The sequence below is a fragment of the Oncorhynchus masou genome, chromosome 31 (genome assembly GCF_036934945.1).
Source record: "Oncorhynchus masou masou isolate Uvic2021 chromosome 31, UVic_Omas_1.1, whole genome shotgun sequence".
Taxonomy (NCBI): Eukaryota; Metazoa; Chordata; class Actinopteri; order Salmoniformes; family Salmonidae; genus Oncorhynchus; species Oncorhynchus masou.
The window spans coordinates 56,057,630-56,076,445 of NC_088242.1; the positions used below are offsets into that span (position 1 = coordinate 56,057,630).

Below are 18,816 nucleotides of genomic sequence, written 5' to 3' on the forward strand. Positions count from 1 at the left end.
TTTAAGTATGCACTCTCTAATTCTCTTTCTCTCTTTCTTTCTCTCTCTCGGAGGACCTGAGCCCTAGGACCATGCCTCAGGACTACCTGGCATGATGACTCCTTGCTGTCCCAAGTCCACCTGGCCGTGCTGCTGCTCCAGTTTCAACTGTTCTGCCTGTGATCATTATTATTTGACCATGCTGGTCATTTATGAACATTTGAACATCTTGGCCATGTTCTGTTATAATCTCCACCCGGCACAGCCAGAAGAGGACTGGCCACCCCTCATAGCCTGGTTCCTCTCTAGGTTTCTTCCTAGGTTTTGGCCTTTCTAGGGAGTTTTTCCTAGTCACCGTGCTTCTACACCTGCATTGCTTGCTGTTTGGGGTTTTAGGCTGGGTTTCTGTACAGCACTTTGAGATATCAGCTGATGTTCAAAGGGCTATATAAAAACATTTGATTTGATTTGATTTTTGGTGGTGGTAAAGTGGGAGATTTGTACAGGGTAAAAGGTGGAAGATGGAAGGCTATCATTCCATTTTGCAATGCCATACCACACCCTGTGAACGGTACTTACTTGGAGCCAATTTCCTCCTACAACAGGAAAATGACCCAAAGCACAGCTCCAAACTATGCAAGAACTATTTAGGGAAGAAGCAGTCAGCTGGTATTCTGTCTATAATGGAGTGGCCAGCACAGTCACCGGATCTCAACCGGATTGAGCTGTTGTGGGAGCAGCTTGACCGTATGGTACATAAGAAGTGCCCATCAAGCCAATCCAACTTGTGGGAAGTGCTTCAGGAAGCATGGGGTGAAATCTCTTCAGATTACCTCAACAAATTGACAACTAGAATTCCAAAGGTCTGCAAGGCTGTAATTACGGCAAATGGAGGATTCTTTTGAACGAAAGCAAAGTTTGAAGGACTTATTATTTCAATTATTATTTCAATCAAAAATCATTATTTATAACCTTGTCAACGTCTTGACTATATTTCCTATTCCTTTTGCAACTGATTTCATCTATGTTTTCATGGGAAACAAGGGCATTTCTAAGTGACCCCAAACCTTTGAACGTTAGTGAATATATAATATAAAGCTGTTGAGCGAGCAGTATCAGACACTATGGGAGTCCGTAGTAATCATTAATACGGTCATGTGATCATCCAGACCCCTGAGTTGACTGTATTAAATGAGAAAACAGGGAGCTTCCACTATGATCCACAATCCCCTCCCATTTAGAAACAGGTGAGTGTCTAATAGCCTGGGCCCTGGTACTCACAGAGAGTTGGAGTGGGAGTTCCGGATCATGGCTGTTGAGGCGGTGGAGCCGTTGTATGCAGTTAGCTTGGGGGAGGAGGGCAGGGAACAGTCGGCCATCTCTTCTACGTCGGAGTGGGAGGACGCAGACTTGGATGACTTCTTCTTCCCAAATGCCTGCTTGAAGGAGCTCCGCAGCTGCAGCCAAGGATAGGGTCAGAGAAGAGAAGAAAACAGAGAGACTTGATTACATAGTAAACCACACAGACATATAAGGGGCCTAGAAATACATTTTGAATCACAAAACAGTTTACAAACTACTCTACTCTTTCACTATCTCCACCTAATCAAGGAATAAAAGTCCATTTTGGAAATGAGTGTGTTAATCTTACCTCATAAACCTCCACACGATAGGAGAGCACAAGAGGGGAAAGACAAGACCATAGCATGCTGATCATAGACCATTTCAACTTGGAGACACAATAGAGGTAGGGTGGATTTGTTTTGTTTAAGACAGGTCTTAACAGACAGGCTGTCCACAAGGCGGCTCACTAAAGAGACTGAACGCAAACTATACCCTCACAGCTACAAACAAGGAATGAACACAAGGCTAGGGAGGAAGAGTTATCACCTTTTACAAACTTCTCACTAATTGACACGACTACTCAACCACTAAAGGGGAGATGTAGATATTTAAACTCAGTAGTCATCTGCCCCCTTGTGGTCAAATAGTCAGGTACGCCACGGTTGTACTTCTAACTAATACACAGATACTAGTATCATCACCGTCTGCGTACATAGTCATCATTCACCTTCCCTCCAGCACACGCAACAGCATCATGTCAGGACAAAAGAACGCACGCGCAGACATTTTCATTTGACTTCATTAGGTTAGTACAGGCAGTGTTCAAACAACATACATACTGTGTCCACACCTCTTTTCTACAGGCAGAAAATGCATGAGTATATTGACCTAACCTCGTGTCTCCCGACTAACAGATTACAGGAGACCTTTTCGTAGTTGCGTGCAGTTTCTTTGCGGTTTTGCCATGTGTAATAAGGTAACACCTCACAATTCTCAACTCACAATCTAGTTTCTAGAGCAGCTCACTAATAACAATAACCATATTCACCTTTGCTCCTGTGCAAGAAGGCTGAGCACAAACAGAAGGATTGGAGGAAAGGGCAAGAACATCTGACAGATTAGACGTGCAGACAGAGACAGACAGACGAACAGACAGAGCGACAGACAGCTAGCCAGCCATGTTGATAGACAGACAGACATAGAGGGACAGACAGACAGCTAGCCAGCCATGTTGATAGACAGACAGACATAGAGGGACAGACAGACAGCTAGCCTGCCATGTTGATAAACAGACAGACAGAGGGACAGACAGAGAGCTAGCCAGCCATGTTGATAGACGAACAGACATAGAGGGACAGACAGACAGCTAGCCAGCCATGTTGATAAACAGACAGACATAGAGGGACAGACAGACAGCTAGCCAGCCATGTTGATAAACAGACAGACATAGAGGGACAGACAGCTAGCCAGCCATGTTGATAGACAGACAGACAGACAGCTAGCCAGCCATGTTGATAAACAGACAGAGATAGAGGGACAGACAGACAGCTAGACAGCCATGTTGATAGACAGACAGACATAGAGGGACGGACAGACAGACAACTAGCCAGCCATGTTGATAAACAGACAGACATAGAGGGACAGACAGACAGCTAGCCAGCCATGTTGATAGACAGACAGACATAGAGGGACAGACAGACAGCTAGCCAGCCATGTTGATAGACAGACAGACATAGAGGGACAGACAGACAGCTAGCCAGCCATGTTGATAAACAGACAGACATAGAGGGACAGACAGACAGCTAGCCAGCCATGTTGATAGACAGACATAGAGGGACAGACAGACAGCTTGCCAGCCATGTTGATAGACAGACAGACATAGAGGGACAGACAGACAGCTAGCCAGCCATGTTGATAGACAGACAGAAATAGAGGGACAGACAGACAGCTAGCCAGCCATGTAGATAAACAGACAGACATAGAGGGACAGACAGACAACTAGCCAGCCAGCTAGATAGACAGAGAGTGGAGGACCTACCCAGTTCTTCTTCGTCTTTTTGTTCTTGGCATCCAGCTCCAAGTTGCTGCCCACGCTGGAGTGGCTGGTGGCGCTGGTGATGCTAGACACACTGTCAGACGAGTGCTGTCTGCGGATACACAGATCCTGCTGAGACTGGGGGCTTTCATTGGCTGAGGCCGTGGGATGCACAAGAGAGAGAGTGAGACACAGACCAGCATAGAATTCTAATCCATTCTGATTCGGTGTCAGATGCCCTTTTTCTCACTAGCAAACAGTCATTTGTTCTTGCTGGGTTTCATGTTAATGTGGGAGGTAACTTCTCACCTGGCCTATCACCTTTGCATGTGAGCTCTGGCAGGTTGATGACACCGTCGATGGCTGCCTGGGCTGCTGTGTTCTGCTTCTTCATGTGCTCTACGGTTTTCCTCAGGTCGTTCAGCTCAGAATCCTAAAATACAACAACATGATGAAGCAACACAGGTAGCATCACAATCCATCCAAGGAAAGACAGACATATTTCTGAGGGAACCGACATTTTGACGGCCCCAGTCCTTTTACCTTCTGCTCAGCCGTGGTGGTAAGGCCTTGGAGACGGATGGTCATGTTCCCCAAGCTCTGCTCAAACGCTGCGACCAGGTGAGCCTGCGGACATGCACACAGCAGTACGCATTCAGCTATCCATGTGTTAAGTTTGCAAACTGACCTGCAGACAATGTCATTTGTCCTCCTTCAACTGACACACATTTGTTTGATTCGCAAGCCCCCCCCCGGGTCTGGGAAAGTTTTAGGAAAAGGTCTCGCTCGTAAGAACACACCCATATACCTTTCACGACATGCAGACACAGAGCCAAAACAAAAACATACACAGGCGATGACGGCTTCCGTGTCAAGGTGTACGTTGAGTATTCTGAGTAAGAACGACGGGAGTCGGGTTGCTCCACAGGGACAGCTGGGGGAGTCACTGCATGTTAGAAATGGATCCATGCTGATATAATGGGCCAGGCTCTCTGCCGACTACCTGTCTACCTGTCTGGGCAGGGTTCCGTGGTTCAGTAGCCTGGTAGAGATGAACATGCCAACACGAGTCCTAAAAAAACAAACACTCTAGCTAGCCACCATTGGGCTTCGTGAAACCAGAGACCTGCTACCTTCTCACCGCCACAGACGAGCAGAGAGAAAGGAAAAAGAGGGATTCGGGTTAAGGGGAAAACATTTAGGATGTTTTCTCCTCGTACGCAGAGTAAACGGATCAGACGTATTTGTAGAGATACAGGTGTGAGAGAAACATGCTGCTTCAAGTCATACTGGTTATCAACTTGCACGTCGATTTACTCATCAATGCCACAGCTGGAAATTTGACGAAGGTGTACAAAGAGATTGCAGTCCGACTCAGTGCGCAGTCAGTTTGGAAATCATATGCATCCAAAGAAACCACCTCAAATGCATGAAATCAATGGATGGCTTGTGTTGTAGAAGATAAATGCTAAAACTATTCCATACCGTAAGCTGCGGTGGGTTTTAGATAGTACATATTCTCTTATGCATCGCCGTTGTTGATATGCTTTGCAAAGGACAAGAATCGGCGCAATCGATTCACATTACACAGAAAACCTAAAGCATGCAATTAAAAAAAGAAGAAAAATCAAACATGAAATCAAACATCACGTTCCTGGTAGTTGATAACAGCTTCACAGGCTAAACAAAAGCAGAACGTCAAGAGCATTGCAACAGAGACGAGCCTGTCCTCTGACATATCTAGGACAGACACACTGAGCTCCAACCTCTAGTTACAGCTCACAACCCAGCCATGTACTGTAGTAGCAGTAGTACGCAATACTGCTGTCTCCACAATAAACAGACAAATACCCAGGATGTAGTAGCAGTGGTACGCTATACTGCTGGCTCCACAATAAACAGACAAATAGCCAGGATGTAGTAGCAGTAGTAGGCTATACTGCTGGCTCCACAATAAACAAATACCCAGGATGTAGTAGCAGTAGTAGGCTATACTGCTGGCTCCACAATAAACAGACAAATACCCAGGATGTAGTAGCAGTAGTAGGCTATACTGCTGGCTCCACAATAAACAAATACCCAGGATGTAGTAGCAGTAGTAGGCTATACTGCTGGCTCCACAATAAACAGACAAATACCCAGGATGTAGTAGCAGTAGTAGGCTATACTGCTGGCTCCACAATAAACAGACACATACCCAGGATGTAGTAGCAGTGGTACGCTACACTGCTGGCTCCACAATAAACAGACAAATACCCAGGATGTTGTAGCAGTAGTACACAATTCTGCTGGCTCCACAATAAACAGACAAATAACCAGGATGTAGTAGCAGTAGTAGGCTATACTGCTAGCTCCACAATAAACAGACAAATACCCACAGGCCAACATTCAAGCTCACTTCCCAAAACAAAACATCCAGAGACTCAAAGCTCCTGAAGCCCTGTGAGAGCCCAGAGGTTCCAGTCAGATCCCACCTCAGTGAGGTCCTGCTGTATGTTGCTGTCCTCCTTGTGGCCTGCAGGGCTGTAACTCTGGCTACGTCTCAGCCTGGGCTGCAGCTTGCGTCTGGCCTTCCCTCTGGTTGCCTCCTTCCCCAGGGACGGGTAGTGGTTCAGGGGACACCACGTCACCATCACCGGGCTGCTAGCCCCCGGACTGGGGCTTTTGGCTGACATGGCTAAAGCGCCTCAGCTCAGGGTGATCCAGGTCCAGTCAGGGACCAGTCTGACTTTGATAAAGAATGAGTCCGGTAGCAGACAGACGCTGAAGACGGATACTTAGGTGCTTCTGTTCTGATCATCACACAGAGGTATGAGTAAACACATGTTCTGATTCCTATCACAGCCCAGAGCCCGGCCTGCCACGGAATATGAGCTGATAGCTTGGCAGAAGGGAAGGCGGGGAACAGATCTGGAGGGTTTCCATCAGACAGAGGGGCTGGTGTTGGGGCATGTGGCAGGCTGGCTGATTCCTCCACTATCAGGCTGTATAGTCTGTCAGGTCCTAGTGCAGGTATGTCTTACAGGGCTGGTAAGACCAGGGGCTCAGGCCATACTCTAGCAGCCTAACCCGAGTCCTCTTACAGGGAACTACAGCCTTCATACTCCACCCAAGCCCCCCACAGCTGCTCTAGCCTGCTGTGTTGTGAAATCTCTGTTTGTGAGATCACATAACCAGTGTGGATGTGGGCCCGAGGATGTACCATTTCATTAGGCTGTTACTGACGCTGTTTCTGCTGCAGGGCTGTCATGTTTGTTTACATTCAGAGAGCAGATAATGGGGCTGAACGCCTGCTTCCCCTCTCAGACCATTACCCAGTGTCATGTTCGATGTGCAGTAGGAAGCCATGCAAAGGTAAACAAAAACACCAAGCGCAATGCTGGAACTCTTTGACTTCTAGGTAGTTTAAATTCTGGTAATACGCAACACTAGGACAAATCCATTCCAATGACCACAACCAAGGCATTATATACAGTTAGCAGGGTTGGGGTCAATTCCATTTAAATTCCAGTCAATTCACAACGTACACTGAAAGTCCAATTCCAATTCTCTTCCGTGCTTTTCAATGAGGAAAATGTGGAATTGGAATTTGGTTTACTTTATGAATTGGCCGAAATTTAAATGCAATTGACCCCAACCCTGACAGTTAGTACCAGCGGAACCATGATGCCACAGTGCTTAGCATAGTAACCATTTGCCATCAAACTTACATTAGCACTCAGCTGAGTGGTCAAACCAGACACCTTCTCCTGGGAGGCGTCCAATTCTCTCCGCAGCTTACGAATCTGAGAACAGACAAACAAGATAATGCTTATCGATAGGAAACATAATATTAGGATATAGAGTATATAGTACCCAAATAACTTGCTGGCTCATTAACAGTTATGATGTTACAGTCCCAAAGGTAATCAATGGTGGAAACTAAAAGTTGTTCTTACCTCCGACTGAGATTTCTCCTCCGGCTATGAAAAAGAGGGGAGAGGAGAAGAGAGGTTTATGCGGGTCACCGTATGCATGGGAAAAGACAGCAAGACAGACAATCTGAACATATTCAGTTTCCACCTCAGGCTATAAGGATTCCCACAAGCAGTTGATTAGCAATGCAACTCGGCAGTCAAGTCAGACACATTGAGATGGTCCCTCTTCCCTTTCACCCATAAAGCTCACTGAGGGCTGGTTTCCCAGACACAGATGAACCCTAGTCCTGAACTAAAAAGCATGCTCAAGGAAGAACCTCAATTCAAATAACTTTTTTTTTTTTTTGCCCGGGACTAGGCTTAATCTTTGTCTGGGAAACCAGTCCTAAGTATATTAACATTGGTACTGTGTGTTTGGACAGTGCATCAAACATGAATCAAAGTGTCGCTCACCATGGAGTGGGCAGAGGAAGTGCTGGACACTAGAGACAGAGAGGAGCCGTGGACTGGAGAGAAACAAAACAACAACACTCGACTCATTCCTCTGGCGACGTCAATCATGGATAATGGCTTCATGCAAGCAGGGATTCATCTCCCCTCTGACGACTTTGGAGACAGGAACGTGCATAAACAGCTCCCCTGGGTGAACATTTACAACAGAGGTGCTGCTCTAGGTGTGTGTGTGTGTGTGTGTGTGTGTGACCGCGCGTGAGTGCGTGCGTGGCACTGTTATGTTACTGTGACTCGCTCACGTTGTAGCCTACCCTTTAATTGACATCCACACATCAGCCCCGATATCTAACTGCCTGACTACACTCACATAACCACATGTCCAGACTTAAAATCGCCCCGGTGAGACATACAGTATGACACATTCACACTTTAGCAGCAGTCATCAGCCTATACATCATCATCATTACGCTTTAGTGAGTGCTGTTACTACACTAACACAGCCTCGCTATATGAGCTGTCTCTCTCTCCATTAATCATAATGGAATGGAACCACAACATCACCGTAGGACTAAAATGACAGCAGGGGGAAGTGCCAAACTTAAAGGTCCAATGCAGCCATTATTATCTCAAATCATTTCTGGGTAACGATGAAGCACCTTACTGTGATTGTTTTCAATTAAAATAGTCAAAAATAAACAAAAATAGCTTCTTAGCAAAGAGCAATTTCATAAGAAAGAATTTTGCTAGAACTGTCTGGGGGTGGTCTGAGTAGGTGCAGAAAAACGGGAAACTAGCTGTTATTGGACGAGAGTTTTGGAACTCTTTCTTATTGGTCTATTAACTATACTGAACAAAAATATAAATTCAACATGCAACAATTTCAAAGATTTGACTGAGTTACAGTTCATAAGGAAATCAGTCAATTGAAATGAATTCATTAGGCCCTAATCTATGCATTTCAAATGACTCGGCAGGGGTGCAGCCATGGGTGGGCCTGTGAAGGCATAGGCCCACACACTGGGGAGCCAGGCCCAGCCAATCAGAATGAATTTTTCTCCATAAAAGGGCTTTTCACATACATAAATGCTCCATTTCTGGGATCTTTTATTTCAGCTCATGAAACATGGGACCAACACTTTGCATGTTGCGTTTATATTTTTGTTCAGTATAATTTACTGCCTGGTGATGTTACCAGGCAGGCCAAAACAGGCTGTAATTACAGGTGGTCTTTTCAAACAGCTCTTAAACTAAAAGGCATTATCATATTCACAATTTTCCAGTATTTCCCCAATCTCATAGTGTGGAAATGTGTGTGTGTGTGTATATATAATATATATATATATAACACAGAGAAATCACGTTTTTGCCTGCACTGGGCCTTTAACTAAATGCTTAGCTGCTTGCCAAGCCTTTGTACAATTATTTAGAGCCCTGAATGTGTTCTCTAATGTCCCAGAGTCCACTGAAGCGTGTGGATGTATAGTGGGGTAAAATCATTCCATAACAGTCTGGATTTCCAGGCACTGGTGTCAAAACCAAGGGCAGGTCTTATAGGACTACAAGCTCAAGGAAACCCATGAAGAGTTACGGGGTTCAGGTAGTTACAGATAGTGACATTTAGTCCAGGTATACACTTAGTTGCCAGTTTATTAGGTACACCCATATAGTACCGGGTCGCATTCCTCTTTGCCTACAGAACAGCTTGAATTCTTTGGAGCGTGGAAACATTGCTCAATTGGTATCAAGGGACCTATTGTGTGCCAGGAAAACACACCATTACACCACCACCACCAGCCTGTACAGTTGACAGCAGGCAGGATGGGGACATGGACTCATGCTGCTTACGCCAAATCCTGACTTTGCGGACGCAACAGGAACCGGGATTCGTCGGACCAGGCAATGTTTTGTCCAGTGTTGGTGATCACTTGCCGCTTCTTCTTGTTTTAGCCGATAGGAGTTGAACCCAGTGTGGTCGTCTGCTGCAATAGCTTCATCCATGACAAGGACAGACAAGTTTTGCGTTCCAAGATTCCGTTCTGCACACCACTGTTGTACTGCGCTGTTATTTACCTGTTATTTTACCTGCACACCTGTTTGCCTGCACGATTCTTGCCTTTCTCCTTTGACCTCTCCTCAATGAGCTGCTTTCACCCACAGGACTACCACTGACCGGATGTTTTTTGTCTGTCGCCCCATTCTCGGTAAACCCTAGACACTGTCGTACGTGAAAAGCACAGGAGGCAATCTGTTTCTGAGATACTGGAACTGGCGAGCCCGGCACCGAAGATCTTACCAGCCTGAAAGTCAACTTAGGTCACGCGTTTTGGCTCTTCTAACGTTCAAGCAAACAGTAATTGAATGCTTCGATGCCTGTCTGCCTGCTTTATACAGCAAGCCGCGGCCGCGTGACTCACTGAACCATTTTCGTGAACAGGGTGGTGTACCTAATAAACTGTATATCATTGCAGTAGGCCTATACAGTGCCTTCGGGAAAGTATTCAGACCCCTTCACTTTTTCCACATTTTGCTACCTTACAGCCTTATTCTAAAATTGTAATAGTTTTGCACGCCCAAATTTTCAGTTTTTGATTTGTTAAAAAAGTTTGAAATATCCAATAAATGTCGTTCCACTTCATGATTGTGTCCCACTTGTTGTTGATTCTTCACAAAAAAATACAGTTTTATATCTTTATGTTTGAAGCCTGAAATGTGGCAAAAGGTCGCAAAGTTCAAGGGGGCCGAATACTTTCGCAAGGCACTGTATACTTTTTACTGGTGACGTCGGCTCCCGCGCCTCGGCCGGCTCCCGCGCATTCACTATACTTGCTTCTTGACTCCCAGCATACACGTTACACTTAAGGTATTTCTACAACTTGATTGGAGTCCACCTGTGTTAAATTCAATTGATTGGACATGATTTGGAAAGGCACACACCTATCTATATAAGGTCCCACAGTTGACAGTGCAAGTCAGAGCAAAACAACTAACCATGAGGTTGAAGGAATTGTCCATAGAGCTCCGAGACAGTATTGTGTCGAGGCACAGATCTGTGGAAGGGTACCAAAACATTCCTGCAGCATTGAAGGTACCCAAGAACACAGTGGCCTCCATCATTCTTAAAGGGAACAAGTTTGGAACCACCCAGACTCTTCCTAGAGCAGGCCACCCAGCAAAACATGAACATGATGGTCACTCTGACAGAGCTCCAGAGTTCCTCTGTGGAGATGGGTGAACCTTCCAGAAGGACAACCATCTCTGCAGCACTCCACCAATCAGGCCTTTATGGTAAAGCGGCTAGACAGAAGCCACTCCTCAGTAAAATGTACATGACAGCCCACTTAGAGTTTTCCAAAAGGCACCTAAAGACTCTCAAACCATAAGAAACAAGATTCTCTGGTCTGATGAAATCAAGATTCAACTCTTTGGCCTGAATGCCACATCTGGAGGAAACCTGGCACCATTCCTACGGTGAAGCATGGTTCTGATAGCAACATGCTGTGGGGGTGTTTTTCAGCGGCAGGGACTGGGACACTAGTCAGGATCGAGGCAAAGATGAACGAAGAGATCCTTGATGAAAACCTGCTCCAGAGTGCACAGGACCTCAGACTGGGGTGAAGGTTCACCTTCCAACAGGACAATGACCCTAAGCATACAGCCAAGACAGCGCAGGAGTGGATTCATTACAAGCCTCTGAATGTCCTTGAGTGGCCCAGCCAGAGTGCGGACTTGAACCCAATCGAACAATGAGGGCCTTCTACACCTTCAGAGAAGGGCTAAGGATTTATATAATAATTCTAATAATAATAATTCTAATTACATTATTCTTTTCAATGATGTTCTGATTCAAATCTTTTCAGTTTTTGTTGGAATGGGTTAACAATTAAGTGAAAAGAATATCCAATCAGGATTTTTCTTTAGTGGTCTCGGGAAGAAATTACGAGTCCTCACTGTCCTAGAACGAGTCAAGACAGAGTACAAATGCATCAGACTCCGAGACAAGACCGAGATGCTCAAAATGTGGTCTCGAGACTGGACTCGAGACCTACAACACAGATATGTATACTGTTACTGGAGCAGGGATTTTCCCATGTTTACTCTATAATCTGTGATCTCCTGTCAGGAGGCTGGTGTTGAGTCAGATGCCTGTCTGCGATGGGGGGAGGTGAGGAGATGCTTATCAGCCTTTCTCCTCCTCCTCCTCACCCTGGCCTGCATGCCACAACACCAGCCAAGAACCTGGCATCATAGAGGGATCAGCTAAAGTGAGAGCCTCAGGACAAGCACAAACCACAAGAGCAACAAGCCATTCAGAGCCAAAGAAGTGCAGTCAATCATCAAACCTCAGTCTATGTACATTTCGCAAATCGAACAAAGTGCTTCTTTCTATTTCCCAATTCAACTGTAGATGTGTGGAAAGTCAACACAGGTTCCAAAAGACACTGGCACACTAAATGTAATGAATGATTTCACTGGTGATTTAAGTGGTTGGTTGAAGAAGCATGTCGATTCAATAAATATTCATTTTGTAAGAAAAATATGAATCTTTCACTAGCGTCCTGTAAAGAATGAAAGCTTTCAAAAAATGATCTTTGTTAAGCAAAAGCTTGATTTTCTAAGGGAGTTATAATCCATTCAGAAGTAAAATGATAGTTCCGTCATGCATGTGGAGTGTCAAAACAACATTCTAAAAAAACTTGAATAAACAAAAAATGACTTGACCGGTATTTCTCTGAGGCCATGTGTGAGAGCAGATACTGTAGGTAGAAGAGTGTGTCAGTCTTACCCTCCTCTAGTCCATCCCTGAAGGACCCAGAGCTGCTCATGGTGCGACTCTTCTCCTCCAGAGACATGGACGAGTTCCTCAGGCGTTCACTATACGGGTCACACGGCCCTTCCTGATTGGCCAGGCCGCTTCGGAGGTTGGCCAGGTTGATTTGTGCAGCTGTGGTAGGGCTGCCTGCTGGGACACATCCGTTACATAACACAGGTCAAAGGTTATCTTAAAAACAGACATGGGCAGAGGGCATTGATCAGACATCTTTGCTTGCTGTCTGTTACTCTTCACTTCAAGTGGAAAGTAAGAGTGAAATTCAACATTGAAGTGATAATGCCAGAGCTTTGCTAACCGTGCCAATATGTCCTCCAAACACCGGCTTCGAGGGTATTATCACTTTTGTACAACGGGTTACCAACATATTCAAATAATGATTGCCATATTTTCATTAAAAACTTTATTTTTATGAATTTATTCATACTATTTCATGCCGACACAAATCTAGGGTTGCTACCCAAGCCGGCTGGTCATTCGTTCTATCGGTTCGGTTGCTAGAGACTCGGCGACCCAGTCATTCAGTCTTTTTGCTCTGTATCTATTCGTTCATTCTAAATGTTCCATTGCCATACTGGGTGGCAATGTTCTTATCCCTTGCTTGCTAGCTAGCCAACTAATGCTAACTTACAGTTACTTCAAAAAGTGCAGCCAGAGTAACAGCAAAGTTGCCGCATTTGTTTAAGCTGTTTTCTAGTGACATTTACTTGGATACATCGATAACAATGAGCTAATGAGGTGCGATTTTCGCTTGGCTTAGAAAATGTGCTCTCATCAGGACAGTGTTGTTGTTCAGAGGAACTTGCCAACAACACACACTTCAAACTGAAGCCGGAAAGACTGCAAACTAGCTGCACTTTATTTAGTTGTACCTTTTTTCATTGACATTTCTTTATATATATATATCCATAAAAACGAAGCCAGCTGACTCATGACTTAGACTGGCTGAGAAACGCAACCTGTCTGTCTGTCTCATTCCATCTCCTGACACGTTCATTATTATGGGACAGCTGGAGATCGAATTTGAATATTGAAACAATGTTGCAAACATTGGAGAGACAGACAAGGTTTCTTCAAATCTCAGCTTTTGAAAACAAAATGTTAGTCAAAAAGAAATGTGAGATAATGTCTGGATGATTTTTATAGAGGAGATCATGTTTATAAATTGCTTGGCTGGGCTGAAGAGACAGTGGATTGCACAGTCAGATGGAACAGAGTAAATAGGCATTTTAACATAGATTTAGCTGGTGGCAACTTGTAGAATTGACACCGTCTGGAATGCGGTTTAACCAATCAGCATTCAGGATTAAACCAACCCTTTGTATAAAATAGATATAATCACTACTACTTTTCCTTACGTCACCACTAATATCACTGTAGTCTCTTGAAAGAGACGAAACATTAAGCCAGCATGCACACAATATTTAGTTCTGGGTGCAGAGATGACTATCACTGCTCCTGCAATGATTATCATAGCGATGAGTAGAGAGGGCTGAGGCTACACCTACCAAGCTGGGAGAAGTTAAAGCGGGCTCCGGAGGGCGAGGTGAGGCTGGAAGCGGGGGAGAAGGGGGAGCTGCCGGCAGACTCCTGAAGACCTCCTGCAGAGTGGGAACGCAGCCAGTCCCGGGGGTCGTCATGACTACGCAGCTGGGGCAGGTGGCCGTACCTTGAGAGAGATGGGAGATGCTGAAAAGCCACCTCACATCCACATCTATGTGTGAATGTTGCAAGTCACTAGCTGCACAGATATAATGACCTATGTTGTTGATGGACAGGGAGGCACGTGGATAACGTCAAGGCTGTCTGATAATGTGCATCTAGTACAATTTTTCTCAATGTGTCTATTTATTTTCCTGAGTAAAAATCTCATGGAAATGGTGATTTACGGAGAAGTATTTTGGGAGTTCTGCCCTTGTTAAAGTAAAAGAAAACTGGTGTAACATGCATCTAATCACAGGGCCAATTCCTGTGTTGGTGCAGGTAGGTGTGTTGTCATTCTGAACATATAGAGACAGGAGACAGCTTCAGCTAACTGATCTCTTATCTATAGAAGCATCACAGCTGCTGTGTCCTATATGCTTTCATGTACATCTCAAGATTAGGCCTCAGACTACAGGCCTGCCCTTCTTAGTTCAGCCAGAGGATGGCGCTGTGCATGCGGTGAAAGAGATGCAAGCAGTGAAAACATCCAACGCTCACTTCACTTCACAACACAGTACACCACACACAGGCAGCTGTTTCACTATCAAGCAAGCCTAGCTCCATATAGACACATTTACCTGTCCTGTTTCCGGGGTAAAGTGTTTCTGCTGAATTTGGGACTAGCTGAGGGAGAGGAGAGGGGGCTAAGACTAGGGGGTAGGGAGAAGGGGGTTAGGGGGTAGGGGTAGACAAAACAGAGAGAGGAGCAGCACCAAGAGAAGGGGCAAAACAGAGAGATCATCAGTCATGATAGAATCCATGCTTTCATCCCACCAACACCTGCTAGGAGTCAGTCTCCTATCATCTCCTTTATCATCAATATGGCCAGTCAAACACTTCTGTTAACCCTCATGCACACAACAGTTTAAAGGTCGAGATACAAAGGGAGAAAAAGGGAGGGGAGTTTGTAGTAGATATACAAACACATAGCCACACCTGGCTGTTCCTGGAACCCGCCCCCGCTCCTACCTTTCTGAGATTCCCGTTTTGATGCCGTTGTTCCTGACGCAGGCTGGCAGTGTGTCGTGACCATGGCCGTGGTGTCCGTGGCCACCGCTGCCCAGGGACACATCGATGGACTCGCTGCTGGTGGCAAGGCTGCTGAGGGAGGGGTAGCCGGGGCTCAGGGTATCCCTGCTCATGGTGCTACTCCAGGCCAGGCTGTGGGAAGGGGTGGACAGGGCCGAGCCTGGGCTGGAAGCCAGGGGGGAGAGGGAATGGGCCTCAACACCCAGACGACCTCCACCCCCATACAGAGGGCTACTGCTCCCGCTACTGGCCGAGGGGGAGTCCAGAGCGCCGCCCTGCTGGCCAGAGTTGGCATGGGGGTTGGAGATGACGGTGGAGTTCTTCATGTTCTCTGCGGTGGTGACTGGGGCCTGCTGCTTAGCCTGCTTGCCGCCGAACAGTCTGGATGGCAGGGGAGAGGAGTGACAGGAGAATTATATGCGGTACATGGGTTTTAAGTAGAGAATTGTTGAAGGAATTTGTAATGAAAATGCTGGTTAACGCAAAGAGAATCGAAACAAATACATATCACAACGTTGCCACGGGAACACAATACCTACTTCATGGTATAACCATATAATCACAAATAAAATTCATCTCTCTCTCTGATTCACTGGTCCGTTTTGGGCGTCCGTGTGAACAGCTATCATACATCTTCTACCGTGGCTTTTAATCAACAGGTCATTTATATTAATTAAAGCAGGATGTAAAGCGTGTGCCACAGACACCACATTTGTTTTGACAACATTAAATCAACAAGGTTTAAATGAGAAGGGAGACTCTCAGACTACTGAGGGAAAACAGCTGCTCTCTTTTCTCATTACCTCATCAGGCGATTAGTCCGATAAGTCCTAGCACCAGCAGCATCAGTTAAAGCAACACCAGGCAGCCCAGTCCTGGGTTCGAGCTAGAGAAAACACTGGCCTCTCAGTCTGGGCCCCGTCACCCTGCTTTTAATGAGTAGTGATAGGCCATTATTTCACAGGCCACAAGGGAAGAGAGGCCCTCTAGCTGCCTAGTGATAAAGCCTTTTGGTTTATGGGACAAAAAGTCCCCTGATAAGGGCTCTCGAAATGTTCTTTAATGCCGATATGATGATTATCCCAACTCAAATCTGTTTGCACTGTGCCTGAATACATCGCCCCTTGAAACACAAGCAGGATGGTGTGGTAGTGCTGTCAGGGCTGGAGGGAAGGAACGATCAGACTCATCGACATTCAGTGTAAGACAGACCCTGATATATGGGGGTTGGTGGACTTTAAGTAGACTGTAGTATGGAGGTGATGGGCTCACCTGCGCAGAGTAGGGGAGGAGATGTCTGGGTACTTTCCCCCTGGCTGCCTGGCTCCCTGAGGGGGTAGAGTTGTTGAGCCCTGGGCCATGGGATTGGCTTCAGAGGACACCCCCTTCTCCTTGTCTGTCTGGTTAGATCCAGAGCCAGGCAGAGGGATGCCACCGGCGCTAGGCTTGGGGACTTGGCTACGGCTTTTGGGGCCGTGGTGAATGTTGGACCTGGAGCTGAGGTTGGACTCAATGCTGGTGCTGGAGGAGCGGTTGGTGCTGCGAACCCCACCAGAGGCTCTGCTAGGCCGGGGGAGGCTGCGGTACTGCAGGGTGGAGTGGGAGCTCACAGGCAGGTAGCCATCATCCACACTGGCCTGGCGACCAAGACCCCGACCCCCGTGGAGCTGCACTGATTTGGGGATCTTCCCCAGGGTGGCAGAGCCACCGGTGATGGTGACTCCACTGGCTGTCACCATGGTCATACCTCCTCCTGCGTGCTTCTTGAAGCCAAACGTGTTGGTGGTGGGGGTGCGGCTGGAGCTGGAGGTGGAGGGGGTCTTCTTGGCTTCGTCTCCACTGCTGCGGCCCGTGTCTGATGGGGAGCGCTGCATACTGCTGTTGGCCCGGGGCGAGAGATGACCCTTCTCAGACACCTTGGTGTCGTCCGTTTTACCTGTGGGTGGAGACATGACACAGTCTGTCAACCATGGACCAAGCACATTCACTCAGCAGTGCAGTTATACAGTAGCATCAGACATCCTGCTGAGTTCCAACATGTTTCAACTCAAAGGCCTCTCTATCTACCACTTCAATAATAAAAAGGTAAGAGATCACGTCTTCAGAACAGTTCTCCGGAGAGTGGTTTCATCACCTGGCAACCTGAGCCATGATCTCACCAGATAAAACCTCTCTGTGGTTGACTGTTGGCTGTCTTTTCACATGCTCCAGGAACCCATGCAGTTCCGACTGACAGAGCACAATACACAGACAGTGTGGCTGTTGGGACTACAGACAGAGACAACATAGCTCTACTCTGTATGTAACGTGCCTGTCCCATGGGTCTTCAGCGTTCCGCAGACTGGCGTGACAGGTGCCTTGGTCCTGGGCGAGGTCACGCCCACCTGGGCACTCAGGCCTCGCCTCCAGGAGCCTGTGTGGGCCATGGAAGGCGTTTTGCGGTCCGAGGAGCTCCTGCCCGACTCGTCCGACATGTCTGAGGGGCGGCGGCACCACTTGGAGCCCGATTCCATTTTGAACCCGCTGTCCGAGCCCCCGTCTGACCTCTTGACCTCGTCGCTGCTGGACCACACAGAGTTCTGCTCGACGGCTGAGTGCTTCTCCGCGTCCGTCTGGAGCTGAGGGGGAAACCAAACATAAAACATCTGTAACTTCTGTTTATTCAAGTGGTGTAGATACTATACATACCATATCAGTACAATAACAGGTGAATCATCTCACAAGGAGAGCAAGCAGAAAGAAAAGCAACGATCTACTATAGCATCTCCCCTCATAAGCTCACCCTTATGCTATCATTCCAGTCAAACAACTCCCCATGCCCCTATTACTGTGAATGCTTTAACATTCTCATCAGCAAACAGCACTCGTTAAAGAAACACTGTTAAGACCAGGGTGCTTTCCTTAGTAACGTATGCCCCCGTCCACCTGAGGATCTGTCTATTTTCAGTCATCTATCTCCTGTGTTTGAGGGTTGCAAAATCCACTTGTCACTTCAATCTAGCTGAGACTAAGTTATTCTTTTTTTTTAATGTTTTTTTCTTCACCTTTTATTTAACCAGATGGGCCAGTTGAGAACAAGTTCTCATTTACAACTGCGACCTGGCCAAGATAAAGGAAAGCAGTGCGACACAAACAACCACACAGAGTTACACATGGAATAAACAAACGTATAGTCAATAACACAATAGAAACATCTATGTACAGTGTGTGCAAATGTAGTAAGATTAGGAGGTAAGGCAATATATAGTCCATAGAGGCGAAATAATAACAATTTAGCATTAACACTGGAGTGCTAGATGTGCAGATGATGATGTGCAAGTAGAGATACTGGGGGTGCAAAAAGCAACATTTAAAAAAAAACTATATGGGGATGAGGTAGTTGGGTGTGCTATTTACAGATGGGCTGTGTACAGGTACAGTGATTGGTAAGCTGCTCTGACACCTGATGCTTAAAGTTAGAGAGGGAGATATGAGTCTCCAGCTTCAGTGATTTTTGAAATTCGTTCCAGTCATTGGCAGCAGAGAAC

General features: G+C 46.4%; 1 protein-coding gene across 9 annotated transcripts in view; it reads right to left on the reverse strand.

Annotated features, from left to right (window-relative positions):
- Nucleotides 1-18,816, reverse strand: part of LOC135524152 (neuron navigator 2-like) — a 91,793-nt gene that overhangs the window by 23,977 nt on the left and 49,000 nt on the right. For 5 of the 9 annotated variants that reach the window (XM_064951383.1, XM_064951384.1, XM_064951382.1 and 2 more), the window contains 13 exons: nucleotides 17,601-17,907; nucleotides 16,562-17,225; nucleotides 15,230-15,670; nucleotides 14,839-14,910; nucleotides 14,065-14,225; nucleotides 12,512-12,688; nucleotides 7,729-7,781; nucleotides 7,297-7,320; nucleotides 7,069-7,143; nucleotides 3,902-3,985; nucleotides 3,668-3,791; nucleotides 3,362-3,513; nucleotides 1,261-1,436 (listed from right to left, as the gene is read on the reverse strand). In XM_064951383.1, the coding sequence (XP_064807455.1) occupies nucleotides 1,261-1,436; nucleotides 3,362-3,513; nucleotides 3,668-3,791; nucleotides 3,902-3,985; nucleotides 7,069-7,143; nucleotides 7,297-7,320; nucleotides 7,729-7,781; nucleotides 12,512-12,688; nucleotides 14,065-14,225; nucleotides 14,839-14,910; nucleotides 15,230-15,670; nucleotides 16,562-17,225; nucleotides 17,601-17,907 (2,510 nt within the window). The remainder of the gene's footprint in view (nucleotides 1-1,260; nucleotides 1,437-3,361; nucleotides 3,514-3,667; nucleotides 3,792-3,901; nucleotides 3,986-7,068; nucleotides 7,144-7,296; nucleotides 7,321-7,728; nucleotides 7,782-12,511; nucleotides 12,689-14,064; nucleotides 14,226-14,838; nucleotides 14,911-15,229; nucleotides 15,671-16,561; nucleotides 17,226-17,600; nucleotides 17,908-18,816) is intronic. The other 4 variants (XM_064951386.1, XM_064951379.1, XM_064951381.1 and 1 more) reach the window with 3 other exon arrangements.